General features: G+C 49.7%; 1 protein-coding gene across 1 annotated transcript; it reads right to left on the minus strand.

The window, feature by feature from the left end:
* Positions 1-3,626: 3,626 nt before the first annotated feature.
* Positions 3,627-11,067, minus strand: RND1 (Rho family GTPase 1). The gene is given in 6 exon segments (XM_045463929.1): positions 3,627-4,721; positions 6,235-6,369; positions 7,234-7,343; positions 9,976-10,063; positions 10,848-10,952; positions 10,954-11,067. Coding segments are annotated over 6 exon segments (699 nt in total). The 5' UTR covers positions 10,969-11,067; the 3' UTR covers positions 3,627-4,475.
* Between the last annotated feature and the right edge of the window lie 9,912 nt (positions 11,068-20,979).

Genomic DNA, 20,979 nt, shown 5'->3' on the forward strand with positions numbered 1-20,979 from the left:
TTTTCCGTGGGTTTGCTTCCAGCGAAAGGTTCTCTCGCCACGCAGTCTTCCTGGAATATGTTGGTTTTACTAGACTATCGTGGCTTACGACGAAGGAATTTAAGGGCTTCCTTAGATATCAATAGCGCTTAATTATCACAAGCAACTGCAGTAACAAATACTGGACCGTTTGTGGAAAAGCGTTTTTACAAAAAAAATAAAATAAAAATCTGTGAGATAGATTAGCCCCATTTTACAGGTAGACAAACTAAAGGTTAGGTCACAGGAGTAGCCTAGTATTTCAGATTGAGGGTAGGACAATTCATTGTGTGGGACTATCCGGTATTTAGAAGGACATTTTAGCAACCTTGTCCGGGCAGCACAATACCCAGTTGTTGTGGCAACTCAAAATGAGTCCATACTTGGATTACAGAGCCCTCCCGGAAGGATAGTATTGCCTGGGCTGTGGCATCTGTTTTCTCAACATTCTTAATAGGACCCTGGCTTCCTCCTTTTCTTGCCCTTTAGAATCTGGCCAGCGGGGCTAGCTTCATATTTTTGCTTCTTTCTTCCACCTAGCGCCCCCACCCCCTCCCTGACTCAGATCCACAGAGTTTTCTTTACCCGAAATTGTATGTTTACTTCGTTTCTCTTTGCTCTTGTGGTTCTTAATTCACCAGCCCCACTTTTCCCCCACCCCCAAAAGAAACCCCAAACCTTGCCACTTCTATAGAGGACGGTTTAGATAGGTATCAGTGTCTAATGTCCTCTTCCTTCCCACTTTCCCATCATCATCCTTTTGGTTTCAATACCACGTGGCTGTAGGTCTGGCTTTTCCCTCTGAAGGTATGTTCAGTTCTCTTCAAACAGAGCCTCAGGATAGACTCAAACAATTCTAAAACCCTGAACATCACCCACAATGGCCCAAAGTAACCCTGGAAGAAAAGCGTTTCTGCTCTTAGAACTCGGCAGCCTTGCACTTAACCACTTTTACCCTAAAGAAAGATCGGAAGGGAAAGGAGGTCTGAGATCTAGTAGATGTAATGCATGCAGTGAACACTGGAGGGCTCTCCACTCACAGAATGGAACTTAAACTAACAGACCAAAGGTGTAGACTTTAACAGCAGCAGCTACTAGTGTTTACTGAGAATATTCAATAGCGTGCCCAACTCTGTGCTGGTCACTTAACTTATATTACTTATTTTACTTATTTCTCATAACAGTATGAGGCGGGTATTACCATCATTTTACTGATTAATTATGCCTTCAATGGCAACACAGTTAAAAGAATGAAGCCAGCATTCAACTCCAGGTTCGTTTAACTTCAGAATCCATGGTCTTCCCCTAATTTCTAGGCTACTGCTCTTCTTTAAAGACGAGTAAATTGAGACCCAGAAAGATGATGAAGTTTGTTCAAGTTCATAGTGCCAGAGTTCCCCTAGTGCTTGTGCACAACTTTCTCATGACACATGTAAGACATTGCACTTAGGGGTGCCTGGGTGGCTCAGTTGGTTAAGTGTCTGGAGTCTTCATTTCGTCACAGGTCGTGATCTCACAGTTCATAAGATCGAGCCCCACGTTGGACCCTGTATTGACAGCGCAGAACCTGCTTGGGATTCTCTCTCTCCCTCTCTCTCTCTCTCAAAATAAATAAATAAACATTAAAAAAAAAAAAAAGACATTCGCTTAAAGGATGCTCATATGCTTTGTCCTGCCTTGCTAGTTCTTTCACAAACATGTATCTTTGGAGATAGAGACAGAGGGACTACGTTGTAGTAAGGACCACAGGTAGAGTCTCCTATTTAGGTACAACGTGGCTAGCAATAAGGAGCCCATGAGATTATAGTTGACATTGAGACCCAGTTTGAATACTGACTCCATTACGTACTAGCCGTATGGTCTTGTGCAAGTTATATAACACTCTGACTTTTCTATTTCCTCATTTACAAAATAGGGATCATGATATTTCTTGCCTCACAGGATAGGATAGCAGTTAAAAAAAAAAAAGTGCATGTTCTGGAGTCTGGCTACCTGGATTTGTTTCCAGATTCTATTGCTTTCTAGCTGTGTGACCTTGGGCACGTTAACTAACTTCTCTGAACTCAGTTTCCTTGTCTGTAAAATGAGGTAGATAATATCCCATAGGGTTGTCACAGGAATAAGTAACATAGAAAGAACTCATAAGTGGGCGCCTGGGTGGCTAAGTCGGTTAAGCGACTGACTTTGGCTCAGAGCTTGGAGCCTGCTTCGGTTTCTGTGTCTCCCACTCTCTGCCCCTCCCCCACCCCTCAAAAATAAATAAACATTAAAAAAATTAAAAAAAAAAAAAAAAAAGAAAGAGCTCATAAGTGCCCCTGACCCATAGTAAACATTTAACAAATGTTAGCTATTATCATTTATGAGGTTAAATGTGATAATGCAGGTAAGCTCTCAGCACAGTCCTGAGTACATAATAAGTGCTCAATACATAGTTACTTTTTATTTCCAGCACACTATGAAACTTGGAAAAACGTGTCTGAGAGGGATGTTAAGGCTCCTGAGCTGTCATCGACAGGCAAATGGAACCAGGAGGTGAAGAAAGCAGACGTTACCTCTCCTTGAACTAGGAGACCACAACCCCAGGAACCTCCCCTCAACCTGGGCTCCAGTCTGTCCCACCTTCTGCAGGGGCTGGAATCTCAGCAGCTTGGATCCTCTACTGATGATTTCACCGAACCTTGTCTTTGTTCTCTGGACTTTCTAGGGCAATGGTTCTCAACCAGGAGTGATTTTGCCTCAAGGGCCACTTAGCAATATCTGGAGACACTTTTGGTTGTGAAAACTAATTGGAGGAGGGTGGGGCGGGAGGTGGGGGAGGGCAAGGTCCTACTGCCTTCTAGCAGGTGGAGGCCAGGGATGCTGCTAAACATCCTTCGATGCATGAGACAGGCCCCAGCATCAAAGCATTATCTAGTCTAAAATGTCATTAGTTCCAGGGTGCCTGGGTGGCTGTCAGTTGAGCATCTGACTTCAGCTCAGGTCGTGATCTCACGATTCGGGGGTTTGAGCCCTGCATCAGGCCCTGTGCTGACAGCTCAGAGCCTGGAGCCTGTTTTAATTCTGTCTCTCTCTGTCTCTCTCTCTCTCTCTCTCCCCCCTCCCCCACTCATGTCCTGTCTCTCAAAAATGAATAAATGTTAAAAAAAAATTTAAATGTCATTAGTTCTAGGGTGCCTGGGTGGCTCAGTCAGTTAAACGTCTGACTCTTGGTTTCAGCTCAGGTCATGAACTCATGGTTTGTGGGTTCGAGCCCTGCATCGGGCTCTGCAGTAATGGCATGGAGATTGGAATTCTCTCTCCCTCTCTCTGCACCTCCCGGCTCTCTCTCTCTCTCTCTCTCTCAAAATAAACATTAAAAAAAAAAAAAAAAAAAGTGTCATTAGTTCCAAGGTGGAGAAACCCTGCCCTAGGGCTAAGGGGATCTTCATAAGCTTATTGGACTTGGGTAAGTTTTGGGTCAGGTAGTGCATTGGGGGAAAGGGAGATCCTTGTTGGAAATGCCAGGGAACAGCAGAGCCAGTCACTCTGCAACCCACAGAAAGGGCCGCAGGATAGCTCCTTCCTCGGTATCAGGGAACAGAGAAAGAAACAAAGAAAACGGAGCCAGCTTCTTTACATGTGTTATATTTTTCATTAATAAATAGGTTTTCTTCTTTAAACACAGAACATATAACAGATTGAAACACTCCCCCCTCCCCCCAATTCCAAAGACAAGAGTCTATAAAACAAATGCCAGCTGTACTGCCCTAAGGGCAGAAAAAGTCTGGTGACCCCCACCCAGCCCTGCCCCCTGCAGCACCACCACCCCCACACTGCAAGAGAAGGGGGTCTGGGGCTTCTCCCTTGGACCCTGGGGACTTAGGTGAGAAGCATATGAATGTATGATGTCACCTCTCCATGAGGCATGGGCTATGCAAAGATGAGGTTTCCTTCTCATTGGCTCTGACCAGCTCCTGCCCTTCTCATTTCAGTTATGAAGCACCTGGGCTCAGCTCCCAAGGGAGCTGCCTCTTGGCTTCCCCGCTCCACTCCTCTGCGGCCTCCTCAGAGGGGACGGGAAGGGCTCAGGGACCCCTCCCATCCCCTGGCCCGCATGGAAGCGCTGTGGAAGAGGCATGATGCTGAAGGTGAGGCTCCTATAGGCCCCCAAGCTCATGAGGCCAGCATGCCCCCCACACCCCCACACCTTTCCTTCCTCTGGAGCAGGGGACACTGGGGCAGCCGCCCCCACCACAACCTTGTGCCTGGCTTGGGGTGTGATGGTTCTTTCTCAGTGTCAGGTCCTCAAGCCGGGCCTGGCTCTCTCCTCGTCCCATTCCTGTCTCCTTCCAAGCCCTCACCGTGGCTGTCTGAAAAACTCATGTCCAGTGTCCTAAATTGTCCCGTCCTCCCTCTCCCCGTGCCTCTGCAACCCAAGGGAGGAAGTGGGAGGTTGCCTCCCCTCTCCAACCCCCACTTCACATAATGGAACAGCTTTTGGCCTTTTCCTTCTTGAAGGTAGAAGAGATGAGTTCGGAACGACTGGGGAGGTGAAGCAGTCGCTTGGAGAGGCTTCGGACAGGGCTCTTGGGGGGCACTGGGCTGGGCTTGTTCAGACACACCATGGACGCTGTCCGGAAGATGCTGTGGATACTCTTTTCTGAGGTAAAAGCCGAGCCTTCCAGGTAGATTTCTGCACCCAGCTGCTTGGCTATTGCACAGCCCTGCAGAGGGGGTGAGGTCATGAATGCAATCGTCCAAAATGGCTCTGAAACCCTGCCTTCTGTGCTTAGTGGTACTCCCCAGGGCTACTCCGGATGGGACCCAACAGCCAGTCTCCCATCACCACCCTCTGCTGATTATTTTCCACAGGTACCTGTAACACTTTTAAAACCATTTTGATACCAGACCAAGTAAATCTTGCGGTAGCGCCTAGGCATTGATTTTTTTTTTAATATATGTATATTTTTTAACGTTTTATTTATTTTTGAGACAGGGAGAGACAGAGCATGAACAGGGGAGGGTCAGAGAGAGGGAGACACAGAATCTGAAACAGGCTCCAGGCTCTGAGCTGTCAGCACAGAGCCCGACGCAGGGCTCGAACTCACGGACCGCGAGATCATGACCTGAGCCAAAGTCAGCCGCTTAACCGACTGAGCCACCCAGGCGCCCCGGGCATTGATATTTTTAAGAGCTCCCCAGATGATTCTAATGTGAACCACTGGTTTGAAAGAAATGGTCCTGTGCTCCCATGTGCAAAAGAAATTATCCAGGGGCGACTGGGCGGCTCAGTCAGTTAAGTCTCCGACTCTTGATCTTTGCTCAGGTCATGACTTCATGGCTCGTGACATCAAGCCCTGTTTCGGGCTCTGTGCAGAGCCTGCTTGCGATTCTCTCTTTCTCTCTCTCTCTCTCCCTCTGTCCCTACCCTCCTCTCTCTCTCTCAAAATAAATAAAATAAACTTAGAAAAGAAAATATCCAGGAATATCATGAAAAACGCAATTTCTTCTTTTTTAAGATTTTTTTTTAAGTAATCTCTACACCCAACGTGAGGCTTGAACCCACAACCTTGAGATCAAGAGTCGCGTGCTGGGGTGCCTGGGTGGCTCAGTCGGTTAAGCGTTCGACTTCAGCTCAGGTCATGATCTCGTAGTTTGTGAGTTCGAGCCCCGTGTCGGGCTCTGTGCTGACAGCTCGGAGCCTGGCGCCTGCTTCGGATTCTGTGTCTCCCTCTTCCTCTGCCCCTCCCCCACTTGTGCTCTGTCTCCCTCTATCAAAAATAAATAAAATACAAAAAAAAAAAATTAAAAAAAAAAAAGAGTCGAATGCTCCACTGACCGAGCCAGGCAGGTGCTCCCCAAACACAGTTTCTGTATCTTTCTCCCAGAGTGACTGTATAGGTATGGAGTCAGGAATTCTAACAGGCACCTCTAGTGATTCTAATGTAGATGGTCAACAAAAAAAAATCTGAGAAATCCTAGCACACACAGGAATGACTCATCTGCCAACCTATAGCATAAATCGGGGTAAGTAGTTACCTGCCACCTCTATTTAGGTGACTGGTTTGCTGATTACAGATGGCCCCCCAGGATACCAATCTCCCTTGCCATAGGGAGAGTTTGAGCAAGGGCTGTATTTCAAGTCCTTCGCCCATAGCTTTCTCCACCCCACCTTTAACACATGCGTGTGCGTACACGCACGCACATGTGTGCACATAGACACACACACACACACACCTGCTCGTAGGAGATAGGTGCCTGTTTCTGGTGGGACAGCTCCATCAGCGTGCTCAGGTCTGTTCGCAGGTCTGTCTTGCAGCCAATAAGCAAAACGCGGGTGCTAGGACAATAGTCCAGGATTTCTGTCCTCCACTGAAGAGCCATGTAAGAAGGGAAGGGGGAAGGAGGAAGGAAGAGTCAGTGGCTAACCTGCAGAAACCCAGTTGGCAACATCACACACACCATCCAGCTTATCGGCAGCCCAGCCCTCCCTGAGTCACAGCATCACCAATGCACTAATTACATCATCTTCCTGTGAGGCCTTTGGGGCCACAGGAGTGCTGACCCGAGAGCCTGTCCCCTCCTTCAACAGCCCGGTTCACAGGGGCAGAATCTCCTCCCACTTTCTGCCAAGCATCTGGGGCCTGGATCTGGCCCCTCAATCCAGTCAAAGAGCTTCACGAGACCAGAAAGCCAGGAGGGATCGGGAGGAAACCAACCAGTCTCTTCCCAAGGAAAGGAAATAATCCCAGAGTATCCTGGGAAGTAGTCCCACAGGGTATTCTGAGACGCTTTGGTATGGGCAGACTCTGCCACCCAAACCAGGTGTTTCCTACCAGCATTTCTGCTCACACCTGCCTGCCTTGCCCAGTCCCACTGGGCCTGGGATCAAGGTCTATAGACGCTGCCTCCAAAAGACCCCACCTCCAACCCTCAAACCCTATCACTGAAAGGTTCTGACTCTCAGTCCTTCACCTCCTGAGTCTTTAATACCACCCTCCCTTGCTGGGCCCTTGGCAGAGCAGTATAGGATATGGCAAAGCCAGGAGGCAGAGTGGGGAGAGATCTGGGTTCCAGTCCCAGAGCTGTAGCAAATGGTTATGGTTTCGGGAAAATCCCTTCCTTCCCTGGCCTCAGTTTCTTCCTGCTCCAGAAGAGGGGATTGGACAACGAGGTCCCCAAGATTCTTTCTTATTCTCAAGCTGAGTTAGAGATTGCACAGTTATCCAGACTTACCTTCTTGAGTGCACTATCCACTGTCTCCGGTCGGCTGATATCAAAGCATAGTAATACTGCATCTGAGTCGCTATAGCAGAGTGGACGGACGTTGTCATAGTAGGGAGATCCTGGTATGGAGGAGAAAGAGCTGATGGTGACATTTCCCCTGCCCTACAGGCCTAGGCCCAGAGAGACCCAGGAATACCATTCTTGGCCCTTAGGTTAGTTGGCCCCACCCATCTCCCAGGGGAACATGCTACAGCCTGGAAGCTTGGGACCTGACCACCTGCCAGAAAGCAGTACAAAAAAAAAAAATCATTTCCTTAGCCCTGAAAAGGGGAAAGGGGGAAATAAAAGGGAGGAGGGGTGGGTAGAATAGAATTTGGATCTCCTACAGGGTGCTTAATTTAAGGTCTACCATTTTTCTGAATCCCAGAGGAGGATACTCCCACCCCTGCAGAGACCAGGGCTTGTGTAAGGTCTCTTTTTTAGAGTCTGCCTGCTGCCCTATGTCTGCTCCTTGCTTCTGCTCCAGGGTCTCCCCGAAGGAAAAACAAACCTGCCTGTTACATAACTGGCTGCCCTGCTTCTTTGCCATGGGGTCAGAACTCTAGGAGGCTGGCAGGAGAGGAAGAATATCACGAATTCAGTGCCCTACTCCTCCCTGCAAAAAGCTGCAGCCCCTATCCCCCAAGATCTCAGGGAGGCAGTTTCAAAGATAGTAGCACCAAAGGCTAGGGATTTAGAGGCTCGAGGAAGGGTCCTTCACTGGGAGGGCAGCAGGCAATGCAGACCCAGGTGGTCCAGTATGGGAGAATGCTAGGGGCTCAGCCTGCCCCCCTCCACCCTGGGGAAGGAACAGTAGCAGATTTGGAACTCAGACAATCCGTGCTCAGAATAGCAAGCAGCCCCTCTCCCTGCACCACAATCGCCATGGAAACTGGGGGGAATCCAAGCTGGGGTAGGGGGTTGGTCGTTTAAAAAAAAAAAGAGTAAAGAGGAGTTGCAATAACTGTGGCCCTTCAGCAATCTGCCCCCATCCCCGGTCTGAGGTGGGGTCTTAGCACCGCAGGACTGAGCAAAGGGAGCACTGCAGCAGTGGGGAAGGGGGAGGGGAGGGGAGGAGGCCTCCATTCTGGCTCCAGGCAACCCCCCTCCCCTAAAACCAGCAAGTGAGTAATGGGAACAGGTTCGACCCTGGCCCCTGGCCCCTCGGTTGGGAGGGCCTATCCCACACACCCCTACTGCTTCCTCCTTCTTTGTGGGCACCTAATTTGAAAAAAAGGAGTTTGAGGATGACTGATAGTCTGCATCCTTTCTGAAACTGGAGGGTGGGTATGCGACACAGGGAACTGACACCACTTTGCTGACTTTCCATTATCCGGACTGGGATTCAAGAGCTGCATTCCACCGGGGGGGAGGGGGGCATTTGGGGGCAGTGGTAGTAAAAAGAGATGAGCCGCAGTGAGATTCTGTGAAGACTGAGAGGTGGACAGGGGACAGCAGACGAAATCCCATGTATCACGTAGCCAAGCTGCATTCTAGTCGGATCCAGCCAGCATAGCACAGTCCACGATAACCAGAACCCTGCCTCCCAACCCCTGGTGCTGCAACAGAGGAAAGCATACCAGGTGGAGGAATTTTTGTCTTGCTCTGTTTTGGGGAGGGGGCGGGGGGAGGCATGAGGAGATCTCATTTTCTGTTTATCCGTCCCCTACCCCCAATCTTTTCAGACCTCAAAACTGGATCATGGGAACAACAGCTCTTTGAGGAGTAGGATGGCATATTTATTATATGTAACAGGAAAGCCCTAGTGGCTTACACAGTTCCTCTTTAAACTCAGCCTGAATATCCATTTTTAGAGAGTGGATTTTATTTTCTTTCTGTTATTCCTGGCTTTTAGTCCTTAATTAGGACTCTGAGCCCAGTCTATTAAAAAAGAATTGGGGTAAAGGAGATAATGAGCAGGGATCAGAATCAAAGCAAAGGACAGCCTAGCACCGAGGGGTTAGGGTTGGGAGGCTGGAAAAATATTGTTTTCTATATTCCAGAAAGACCGGGCATCTTCTACCTCAGCCCAGTATGGGGGCGGGGGCGGGGGGGGGGGGGTACTGTCACAGCCACCCCTCCTCCCTGCCACTATCTACAACCTGACTGTGCCCCATATTAAAGCCATCTCCCCCACCCTCCAAAACATCGATGATGCATCGCTTCATCCCTGAGCCGCAGCAGTATGACAAGTGGAACGGAGCTGCGGCAGGCGGACAGCAGTGACCCAAGATGGAATGCAGGAGAGAAAACCGAGTCAGGAGCAATATTCCCCCAAAGCAGGCTTGTCTCCCGGCCTCAACCACCACTGCCTCCAGCAGCACTGACTCCTGTCTCTCATTTGGCTTTGCTCTGGGGCAGTAAAGGCAGCGGGGGGGGGGGGGGGTCGGTGGGGGGTAGGGGTAGAGAACAGGGAGTGGAAATGGAGAAGCCCTATCTGACAGCCCCCCAGGTGTAGTCAAGGTTCATTCATCTCGCCATCCCGGCCCTCTGAAGGAAGGAACTAGACCCAGAGAAGTGGCTTCTGGGGCTCATCCACTCTGCACCCCTGGACCAGCCAACCAAGCAATCTTCGGGTCCCCTTCTGTCAGTTTCCTGGCCAGTATCATACATACTCCTTCTCCCCACCAAAGAGGGAAACAATTTCCTAAGAGAGCAGCTGTAGCAGACCAGTGGAGGTGGGAAGGGGGCATTTAGGGTTGGCAGTCTTACCTGAGGTGTCCCAGAGACTGAGCTCCACCCTCTGTTCCTCTGTCTCCAAGCAGGCTGTGTAATTCTCAAACACGGTGGGCACATATGTCTGTGAAAAGAGAGGAACCAGTCACACCCTGGGTGCCCCTACCCTCATAAGCCTCTGATCAGTGCTGGCTACACAAGAAGCCACTCACTCTAGTGAGACACTAAAGTGGCAGGGAATAAGGGGCGGGGAGGGGGGATACCTGGGGCAAGAGGGACCACAAGGGACAGGAAGGAGAGGAGCGTAGAGGCACAGGCACTTTGCTCCATGGAAGAAAGAAAGCTGAATGACTTCCAGCCAGGGACAAGCCCCCCATATCCCACATGGTCAGGGAGGCAGACACACAGATTTCTCACAGCTCCAGACTTGTCTGTCTCCCAATTTTAGAGACACAAGCCAATTCGAGCTCTGTATCTTCTCCCACAAGCCCCTCGGACCAGCAGGGCAGCCGAAGCCCGCCTGCGGACATGCTCGCAGAACCTTTGAGGATGGGATGAGGAGACCGGCAGGTATTACGTCAAGGAGAAACCCCAGACTCTGAAATGCCTCCAGTTCCCTCTCCCGAGCGAGCCGAGCGAGCCGACTCCAGGTCGAAGGGAGGTAGGAAGGCATCTGATCGGGGCCTGTGGGTGAAGAGGTGAGGAGGGGCCAGCCAGCGCGGCGGCAGAAGTGGAACAGGTCTCAGGGGAAGCTAAGGCAGCGCGGTCCTCCGGCCGGGCGCCTGAGGATGGGGCAGGCTGGGGTGGCGTAAGCGGCGGGCGGCTAGCTCCCCCGGGCAGGTGGGAGCCTGGTCGCGGGGAAGACAGGCGGGCAAGGAGAAACGCTGGCCAGCAGGCGGGCAGCTCACCTCGGGATAGCAGTCCTTCGCTAACACCTGTAACATCGCTGTCTTCCCGCACTGCACATCCCCCACCAGAACCAGCTTACATCTGGCCACGACTGGCTGGGGGGGGCCGTCTCTCCTTCATGACCGTAGCCTCCGCGGGACTTGGACTCCGATTCAGAGAGGAGAGGGTTGCGCCAGGGGGCCTCTCAGCACAAAAACTCGGCCGGCTTCCTCGCCTCCCTCCGAATGGAAACGAGGCCGGCACAGCCACCTTATATCTCCCAGGCTGGGCCAATCGCAAGAGGAGGCGGGCTCTGTCAAGGCCAATCCCTGAGGTGGGATCCCCTCCAGCAGCCAATGGTGGGGAAATCTGAGTCAGTGCCCTCTTCTTCCCTTCCCTTTCCCTTAAAGCTGCACCGTTGCTTCCTCTGCAAGGGGATTCCCACGCTGTTTGCATTTGTATTAGGAAGGGGGAGGGGACGTGAAGCAAAATTAATGGTCTTGAGTGTCCATCAATTAGTGTCAAAAGCAAACTGGCCATGAAGGCAGAAAATGAGGTCAGGCTGGCATTGTCCCAAGAGAAAAGCAGGATCTGCCCCAACTATAGACAGGTGGCACCCGGGGTAGGGGGTGGGACGGTGGCCCCCCAGATCTCTGACCTCTTTGTTCCCTCTAATCCCCGTCCAAACCACTTCTGGCTTCCTCTCCCAGAGGCTCCTGCTATACTTCTTTATCAGCTCCTGCTGTACCCCTTTCAATGCCCAAGTCTAGAATCACCTTCAAATACATAGATACATAGATAGATAGATAGATAGATAGATAGATAGATAGATAGGTCTTCTTGCATCATCTGGAAAAAACCCACACAGTTCCTGACCCAGAGATGGACAGAGAGAAAGGAATGAGGGAGCCTGGCAAATGGGGATGAGAAAGAGGAGGAGACTAAAGCAAACAAAGTCTCTGTCTGTTGGGTCAGATAACCTCTCACCCCATGCCAGGCAGGAGCTGCTTAAGGGTGTTTGTTCTGCCGCCTGGGTTCAGCTTCCTGGATGAATCAGGCACAGGTCCAGTTCTAGGTTGACACTTACTAATGCCGACATGCTGTGTGTCACCTGGTTAAAGTTCAGACTGGAAGACTGGGCCTGGAACTTTGGATCAGCAGGCTGGAGGGCAACCCAAGGTTGTGATGAGCTAATGACTGCCTCTGGGCCCTGCCCCTCGCTAGACAGGACCATGGGGTATGCACAGCTCAAACTGCCCACTGATCATTCAGGAACCAAGATGGCCTAAAGAAGGCCTTCTGGGGATCAGGGTTTGGAGCAAAGCTGATCTTGGGCAAAAATGAGAGCACCCTAGAGTTTATCTTTAGGTCTCTTACCCTTGTCAAGCTCAGCACCTCTGGAGCATGCCTGGATCTTGTTCTGTCGGAGCTTGACCTTCATTGGTGCCCGACCCAGGATTATTTTCCCTGTTCTAAAGGATGTTTAAAAACACTTCCCAGACCCAAAGGGACAGATTTCTAAGAGTGAAATCCCCAGTGCTCACTATAGACAGGGGATGGATGGTATTTTGAGAAGGCAGCCTACCCAGTGTGCCCCTCATCAAATCCTGTGCCATCCAGGCCCGAATTATTTGTCTGAGGGCTCTGGGGCTAAGGCCTGCACTGTCCTCTACCCATCTCCTAGGGCTCCCCCTTCCAGGGGCCAAGGATCACCTAAAGGAATCTCCAGAGTATAAGAGTTACCTAGGTGCCACCATAGCCTCCTCTCCCAGGCACTCTGGAATTTTTTCCCTGAGACCTCATGCTCAGCCCTCAGATAATCCGTCTGTAGAGTGTGTCCTCTTCTCGCCCTTTTCGGCCACCTGACAGCTTCTCTGAACTGCTCATAAGTACGGTTTGGGAGAGTTCCAGGAACAGCTGTAAGATCCCAGACTGCCTCAACCTGGAGTCCTTTCCCTCAACCTGACCTTTTCCTCCTCTTCCCCACCGTCAGGCTCATCTGGACTCAGCTCTAGAGGCCTCCGTGGGGTTCCTATACATCCTCTTAACCCTTAACTTGGTTCCCTCCAATGGTAGTCCCAAAGGCTTTAGCCCTCTCTCTCCATGTTCTCTACCAGCCTCCCCGCTATATACCCTCTCCACCAGCCACTCCAAAGAGCCATTCAGCGTAAGTAAAAACTGTTCCTGCCATGCAAACAGCTTTCTCTGGCTTCTAACAAGATTGCTATTCTCGAGCTCCTCTGAGAGAGAAACTCCGGGAGCTGGCGCTAACACTGATTCTTCCCTGGGTGACTGACTGCATGTCAGGGTAGGGCAGCAGAAAGCCTGAGCTGTGAGACCAAGCAGCCGCCATTGTGGTGGATTCTCAAGATGTGTATGAAGATATTTTGTGGGTCACTTGGTTATGAGCTGTGGTGGGAAAAGTGACGTGTGTGTGTGTGTGTGTGCGTGTGTGTGTGTGTGTGTGTGTGTGTGTGTGTGTTAGGTCAGAAGGCAGCGTGGCAACATGAACAGAGGATGGAGCCAAAGTTCAGCAGGTCTGGGTTTTGGACCCTGCTCTGCCCTTAACAAGCTGTTAGGACATTTGCGTAAGTCACTTCCTCTCTGGGCCCCTGTTTCTTTAAATGTAATGTGAGTGATTTGGACTGGAGAAAGGGTCTTTAGTCTCCTTCCTTCCTTCCTTCCTTCCTTCCTTCCTTCCTTCCTCCTTCCTTCCTTTCCTTTCTTCCTTCCTTCATCTTTCTCTTTCTTTCTTTCTCTCTTTCTCTCTTTCTTTCTTTCTTTCTTTCTTTCTTTCTTTCTTTCTTTCTTTCTTTCTTTCTTCTTTCTTTCTTTCCAGCTGTTAGATTCCTTCCCCTAAATTTGTTTAAACCTCTTCCGAGTGTCTTCATGTAAAAATCCATAGCCAGAGTAGTAATAAACTTACAAGGTGGTTCTTTCCTATCAAGACCAGAAAATTTTAAAACAAGGCTATACTTGAAAACCTTATCCTAACGTGGAAGAAGCCAGGTGCAAAAGACCGTGTATTGTCTGATTCCATTTGTGTGAAATGTCCAGAATAGATGGACCAAAGAAACAGAAAATAGGTGAGCAGCTGCCTGGGGCTGTCAGGATTGGGGGAATGGGGAGTGACTGCTAATGGATACAAGGTGGTGATGGGGATGATGGGGGGTAATACGAGGAGGAGATTGGGGATGGTGGGCGTTGATATGAGGTGGTGATGGGGGTGATGGGGAGGTGACATGAGGGGTGATGGGGATAATATGAGGAGGTGATTGAGGGTGATATGAGGTGGTGACAGGGGGGTGACATGGTGATTGGGGGTGATATGAAGTAGTGATGGGGGTGATGGGGATGATAGGGGGTGATATGAGGTGGTGATGGGGGGTGATTGAGGGGGTGATGGGGGGTGATGAGTGATACCAGGTGGTGATGGGAGGTGACGGGAGTTGATACAAGGTGGTGATTGGGGGTGATGAAAAGCTTCTAAATTTGATTGGGTGATAGTTGTACAATTCTGCGAATATACTAAAAACCACTGAATTATACGGTTTAAATTGGTGACTTGTATGGTGTTTGAATTATATCTTGATACATCTGTGACTTTAAAGAATAAGGTTATAATTCCAAATCTTATTTATGTAGTCTCCTTTGACTTTTTTTTAAAGCTTTTTTGTGAGTGTGGAAATATTCAAACCTGTAAAAAGGGAGAAAGAATAATACAACAAGCCCCTATGCATCTGTCACCAAACTTCAATAATTATCAACATAATCTTATTTATCTATGCCCTCCACCCACTTCTCCCACTACAACTTCTGTACTGGATGATTTCCAAACACATGATATCATGTCATTTAAAAAAAAATTTTTTTACATTTATTTATTTTTGAGAAACAGAGGGAGACAAATCGTGAGCGGGGGAGGGGCAGAGAGAGAAGGAGACACAGAATCTGAAGCAGGCTCCAGGCCCTGAGCAAGCGGTCAGCACAGAGCCTGATGTGGGGCTCGAACCCACGAAATGTGAGATCATGACGTGAGCCAAAGTCGGACGCTCAACCAACTGAGCCACCCAGGTGCCCCGACATCATATCATTTAATCCATAGATTTTTTTCAGTACTCATCTCTAAAAGGAGTTTGGTTTTTGTTTTTAAAGATTTTGTTTTGGGGGCACCTGGGTGACTTAGTCCATTAAGCATCTGACTTCAGCTCAGATCATGATCTCACAGTTCATGGGCTCGAGCCCCATGTCGGGCTCTGTGCTGACAGCTTGGAGCCTGAAGCCTGTTTCAGATTCTGTGTCTCCCTTTCTCTCTCTGCCCCTCCCCTGCTCATGCTCACTTTCTCTCTCTCTCTCTCTCAAAAATAAATAAAATATTAAAAAAAATTTTAAGATTGTATTTAAAGGAATCTCTATACCCAACATGGGGCTTGAATCCACAACCCCAAGATCAAGAGTTGCATGCTTCACTGACAAGCCAGCCAGGTGCCCCAGGAGTTTGTTAACATAACCATAATATCATTATCATAACTAAAAATAAATAAATAGCTCCTTAATATCATCAAATATCTAGTCAGTGTTAATATTTTCCCAACTATGTAATACATCGATTTAATCTAAAGCAAGGTCCACATGTTGGACTTGGTTGATATGGCTCTTAAATGTCTTTTATTTCATAGGTTCTACCTCCCTTTTTATTCTTGAAGTTTATTTGTTGAAGAAACCAAGTTGTGTATTCTATACTGTCTTCCATATTTTTGGATTTTGCTGATTGCATCTCCATGGTGTTGTTTACATGTAGTAAGCTTCTTTACAAATTAAATCTTATCCGGAATCCCAAACGCAAAAAAAGATGAAAAACCAAACTGCTCTGGTTGAATCAGAATGAGGGACTTGGAGCGGGGCCTGGGTGGCTCAGTCGGTTAAGCGTCCGGCTTCGGTTCAGGTCATGATTTCACAGTTTGTGGGTTCAAGGCCCACATCAGGCTCTGTGCTGGCAGCTCGGAGCCTGAAGCCAGCTTCAGATTGTGATTCCCTCTCTGCCCCTCCCCTGCTTGTGCTCTGTCTCTGTCTCTCTCACACAAATAAACATTATAAAAAAAAAAAAAAAAAGAACGAGGGACTTGGAATGGGGCTCAGTCAAGTACCTCCCCTCCTGGGGTACTTCTAAGGAACAAACTACAGGGGACACAGTTTCAAAACCACTAGCCCATGGGGCATCTGGGTGGCTCAATCAGTTGGGGTCTGACTCTTGGTTTTGGCTCAGGTCATGATCTCACGGCTCATGGGTTCAAGCCCCGTGTCAGGCTCTGCACTGACAGAGCCTACTTGGGATTTTTTCTCTCTCGCTCTCAAAATAAATAAACAAACAAACAAACAGACAAACTTTTAATAAAATAAAAAATAAAAATCACTAGCCTGTATAGTGTGTGTGTGTGTGTGTGTGTGTGTGTGTGTGTGTATACCACATGTTCAAAGCTCAAGACTGTCTTATCTTTTTTTGGCTCTGATTACTCTGATAAATTCCTTATCTGGGACAGTGACATAATACACAAAGATGTTCCAGGTGATGGTAAATTCAAATTCACTCTGATTCTTACCAGAGGGTATCCAGGCTGTCTTTTTCTGCCCTAGGGATCCTTACAAAGAGCTCCCAGGAACCTGCCACTGGCATCCCCAAGGAGTCTGTAGGACGAGGCCCTTTCTCCCCATCCCTTAACAGGACTCAGGCACCCCGTTCCTTGGTCTAAAGCCACAGTTTCTCATGATCTCAAGGATCTCTGGCCCCAAGCACTTGGGAACTCCTGACCTTTTGACGGGGCATTTTAGCTGGAGCAGCCCCTGGAGTGCTAACCAAGTTTTTAAGACTCAGTGCTTGCCTTCAGAGAACCTACAGCTCTGAGGGGAAACAAGGCAAGAGCCCTCTAGCTCATTAAAACTGAGTGCAATAGGAGGGATGAGGAGGGAGGGATCAGATCTGGTTATGTGACCTGGAAGGTGATAGAAGAGGGTTTCAATTGTGATGTCAGATTAGTGAGGGAAGAATGCAGATGCAGGAAAATGGTAAGCAGGCCCAAGGACTGAAGAATCAACCCAATTCACTGGAAGGGTGATTCAGGGTCGGGGGTGGGACATTTTGCCTTGAGAATAATTAGGAAAGGAAATCTGGTGCTAAAATATCATAAAACGCACTTACAACCCCAAATATAGTAGTCTGTAGTTTAAACATTACATAAAGCACACCTGCATGTTGTCCTTGATTGTCAACGCCCTCCAGCCAAAGACCACCAACAGTGACAGCTGAGCAAAACTGGGTGTAGGGATTCATTGCAACAAGGAGAACATAGCACCATGGAATGGAACAGTGGGCATCCAGGAAAAGGACATTAGAAAGGACTTAGGATTTGGACTTACATTTGCTGATTTAAGGAGAGGTCAAGGAAGTGGGGGTTTGCTCTGTTGTCAGAAAGCTGGGGAATTCTGTGATTGGGAAACTTCATAAGTCTTGTTAGGATGTAGGAGGAAGCAGCTGGGTGAACAGTGTGATTGGTGAAGAAACAGCAGCCACGCCCACTAGCCGGGATAGGGGGTGTTTGGTCATATTTGTGGCTTGGACACGTTCTTGTTTTTGTCTGCGTTCGGACATGACTGCAGTGAAGTCTTGTTCTTACTCCTTCACGGTCACAGAGTGGCCTGGCTTGATGTTGGTGTTCTGTGATATTGTTTATGTTCCCCAGGAGGAAACCAAAGCCTCACTGTGAGTGCCAGGCCCATTCCTGGGGCTTTTCTCCTGCTGGTGCTCTTCTCCACCCCTCTTCCTGGGAGCTGGGTGTTGCTTCATGAGTCTGGTGAGAGATTAGAAGGAGAAACAAGAGGAAAGAGGAGAATTTCCCAAGAAAACCTCCTGGAGGATGTAGCACTGAGCTATGATGTAAAACAAGAACAGGAGCCTGAGAGGGCCAGAGTACAGGGAATGTTCTGGCAGGATGAGATGGCTTGGAAGCGAGAGATGGAGGCCTGGACAGAGGACCAGTGAATGCACGCCTATGTGTGTGTGAGTAAAGATGTACGTAGGAGGAGGGGCCTGGGTGGCTCAGTCGGTTAAGTGACCGACTTCGGCTCAGGTCATGAACTCACGGTTCCGTGAGTTTGAGCCTCGCATTGGGCTCTGTGCTGACCGCTCAGGGCCTGGAGCCTGCTTCAGATTCTGTGTCTCCCTCTCTCTCTGCCCCTCCCCAGCTCCCTCTCTCTCTCTCTCTCTCTCAAAAATAAAATATTTTAAAAAAAAGATGTACATAGGAGGAGAAAAGACACATGCACACATATACACCCAGAGCTACGTGAGCTGGACTGAGAATTAGGAGGGAAGTACGGGAATGGCTGAGGAATGGGCGGGAGGTGAAACAGGGAAAGAAGCCCGTGTTCTGTCCTGTTCGGGCCGAGCTGGAGGAACAGAAGAGCAGAAGGCAGTCAGAGGAAGTTCAGCGCAGCCACACAGGGAGCGGGCACTGGAGTCGGGAGACTGGTGAGGCCACAGCTGGCTTCCCCTGCCACCACCAGGGCTTGGTCAGGACCAAGGTGGCCACTTGCTGGGTGAGTAGTAGGGAGGCCTCATGCTAAGGGGGGGTCAGAAGGGAGGGAAACACCTCAGCAACATGGGAGTGAGCTGGACAACGATGTGGACCCTCCGCCAGACCTACCCCCAAGTGCAGTCACTTCCTCCCCCTGCCGTGTAGCAATTCCCCCGCCCTCCTCTGCCCTCTCTAGCTCTGGTCTGACAGCGTGGAGCCTGCTTGGGATTCTCTCTCCCTCTCTCTCTGCCCCCTCCCCATTTCTCTCTCTCTCTCTCTCTGTGTCTCTCTGTCTCTCTCTCAAAAATAAATAAGCTTAAAAAAATTTTTTTTAATAAATAGATGGCTAGAATAAAAACAAAACCAAGAAACTACATAGATCCTGTCCATCCTCCACTTAAGTCTTCGGAGGGGGTCAGGCCCACTTTGAATAAAATCCCAGTTCTTATCCCGGCGTCTGGAGCCACACATGACCGGCTGCCCTTGCCCCCGGCTGACCTCATCTCCTCGGGTCTTACTCTCTCCCACTCTGCTCCAGCCACACTGAACTTGTTTTGATTCCTTCAGTAATAGCTTTCCAACTTTCTGTCCACAAGTCACAGTCAGAAATGACATGTGAATCACACGCTAAAATGTATACACACTCACACTTTATATACATATACATTTACTTGTATATACACATAGGCAGCACACAGACACGTTTACGTCTATATTGATGTTAAAGTTTCCCGAAGCATCTTCTTCCAGTGAGTGTGAGCAAACTCGGGGCCTTTCACTGCTCTCCCTCTGGCAGGAATGCCTTTCTCCTTGACTGTCCCGGCTGGCACCTTTCGTGTCAGGTTTAGTGTCATCTACCCAGAGAGGTCACTGAGGCTACAGTGGCCACCCACTCATTCTCTTTCATGTTCTCTGGCATTTGTCACTGTGCTATTTTTCTGGTTTATGTTTTTTGCTGCCTGATTTTGTTGTTGATTATCTTTCTCCTCCCCTCTGCTAAGGTGGACCCTGTGGGGGCAGAACCAGAGTATGGTTCCCTGCTGTTTTCCCAGGGCCTAGAACAGTGGCAGGGGCACAAAAGGGGGTCAGTAACTGTTTGTGGACCTAAAGGAAGGAATGACCCTACTCAAGACTCTTTCTCCCTTTGAGCCCCCCAGTGTCGTCATCTACAAAATTCAAACTTGGACTTGCTCTCTGAGAGCCCTTTCGGCTGTATCTAGAGTCAGTTTTCAAGGACACATCAGGGGATGCACTCCAGACAGCCAGAGTCCAGCAGCAGGCAGGACAGAGTCAGGTGGTTACCTGTTTACCCACAATCCTGTGTACCACTGAGGACGGGGCCTTGCTTCCAGGCTGGTGAAAGCCAAGGGTATAAACCCAGGCGTGGAGCAAATAATGAAAAGGCAGAACCGGGGGCAGCCAGACCTAATGAAAACAGCCATGTTGGCTGCTTTCTGTAGGCTATGTTGCACCAGCATGGTCCCCCTCAGTCCTCAGTCCTCTGAGGGTACAGAGCATTGTTAGCATTTTGGCTCAGGAGGCAGCCAGGCCAGATTCAAAACCTGACTCCAACACTTCCAGAGGCAGCAGAAGTTGAGAGTGCAGACTTGGCTGGCTGGAGTCTGAGTCCTGACCCTCTTAATCACTAGGGGTGTGACCTTGGGTGGGTTCCTCAACCTCTCACCGAGCTTTCTTTAGTAACGCAAGACATCACTTGTCTTACCTCGAGTTCTTTCCAGCCCTTCCTAGGGGCTGTGAATCTTAAGCAAACCGGGAGCCCCCACTCATTCTGCTATCCCCCTAATCCCAAGGCGCTGCCGGCCTCCAGGGGCACAGCCTGTGAGTTGAAAGCCTTGCCTCTCTGCACTCAGGAGGCCGAGGGCTGCGTCCGGGGCATGGCACACATTAACTCGTGACCTTGGACCAGCCGTGACCTCTGTGAGCCTCAGCTTCCTCAGCAAGGACTTTGGATTTCCTGAGCCAGAGGCTTCATCCACAGCTAGGACATTCCTCTGCTGACCAGTCTTAGTCTCTCTGACCCAACAGTTGCTCTGTCCTGAGGGAGAGTGAAAAGAGGTGCCACCAAGAGCCCTGCACGCCGTTCTTAGGAAATCTATCCTTCCCTCTTCCGGTTCTCTGCGGATTGAGTAAGTCCTTTTCTCTGCCGCCCTGGGGCTAATTCTCAGCCCTTCCCACATCTCTCCACGCCTCCGGGATCACCTGCGTCTCCTGACACTGGCAGTGCCCAGTCCTGCTCCAGGACTCTGGCTGCTGTGTGAACCGAACTGAGGGAAACAGGGCTGTGAAACAGCCCCGCGTCCTGGGGGGGACCCTCAGGTCTGAGGAGTAACGGCTCCAGCACTGAGGCCTTTGCTGCTGCCGGGCACGGAGCTCAGGGCTCCCCTCATCGCAGTATTGCACCGAAATCTCTCCCCAGCTGCAGTCGGTAAACACTGCTTTATTGATGATGAAGCCGAAACATAAGTGTTGGGGTCCCCGGTTCCTCGGACTCCCCGGTCCCTCCTTTGGATCTGGATGCTATCACAATGGAACAAGCCAAGAGCTGCCTGGATAGAGTTGC

The sequence above is a fragment of the Leopardus geoffroyi genome, chromosome B4 (genome assembly GCF_018350155.1).
Source record: "Leopardus geoffroyi isolate Oge1 chromosome B4, O.geoffroyi_Oge1_pat1.0, whole genome shotgun sequence".
In the NCBI taxonomy this organism is placed as follows: Eukaryota; Metazoa; Chordata; class Mammalia; order Carnivora; family Felidae; genus Leopardus; species Leopardus geoffroyi.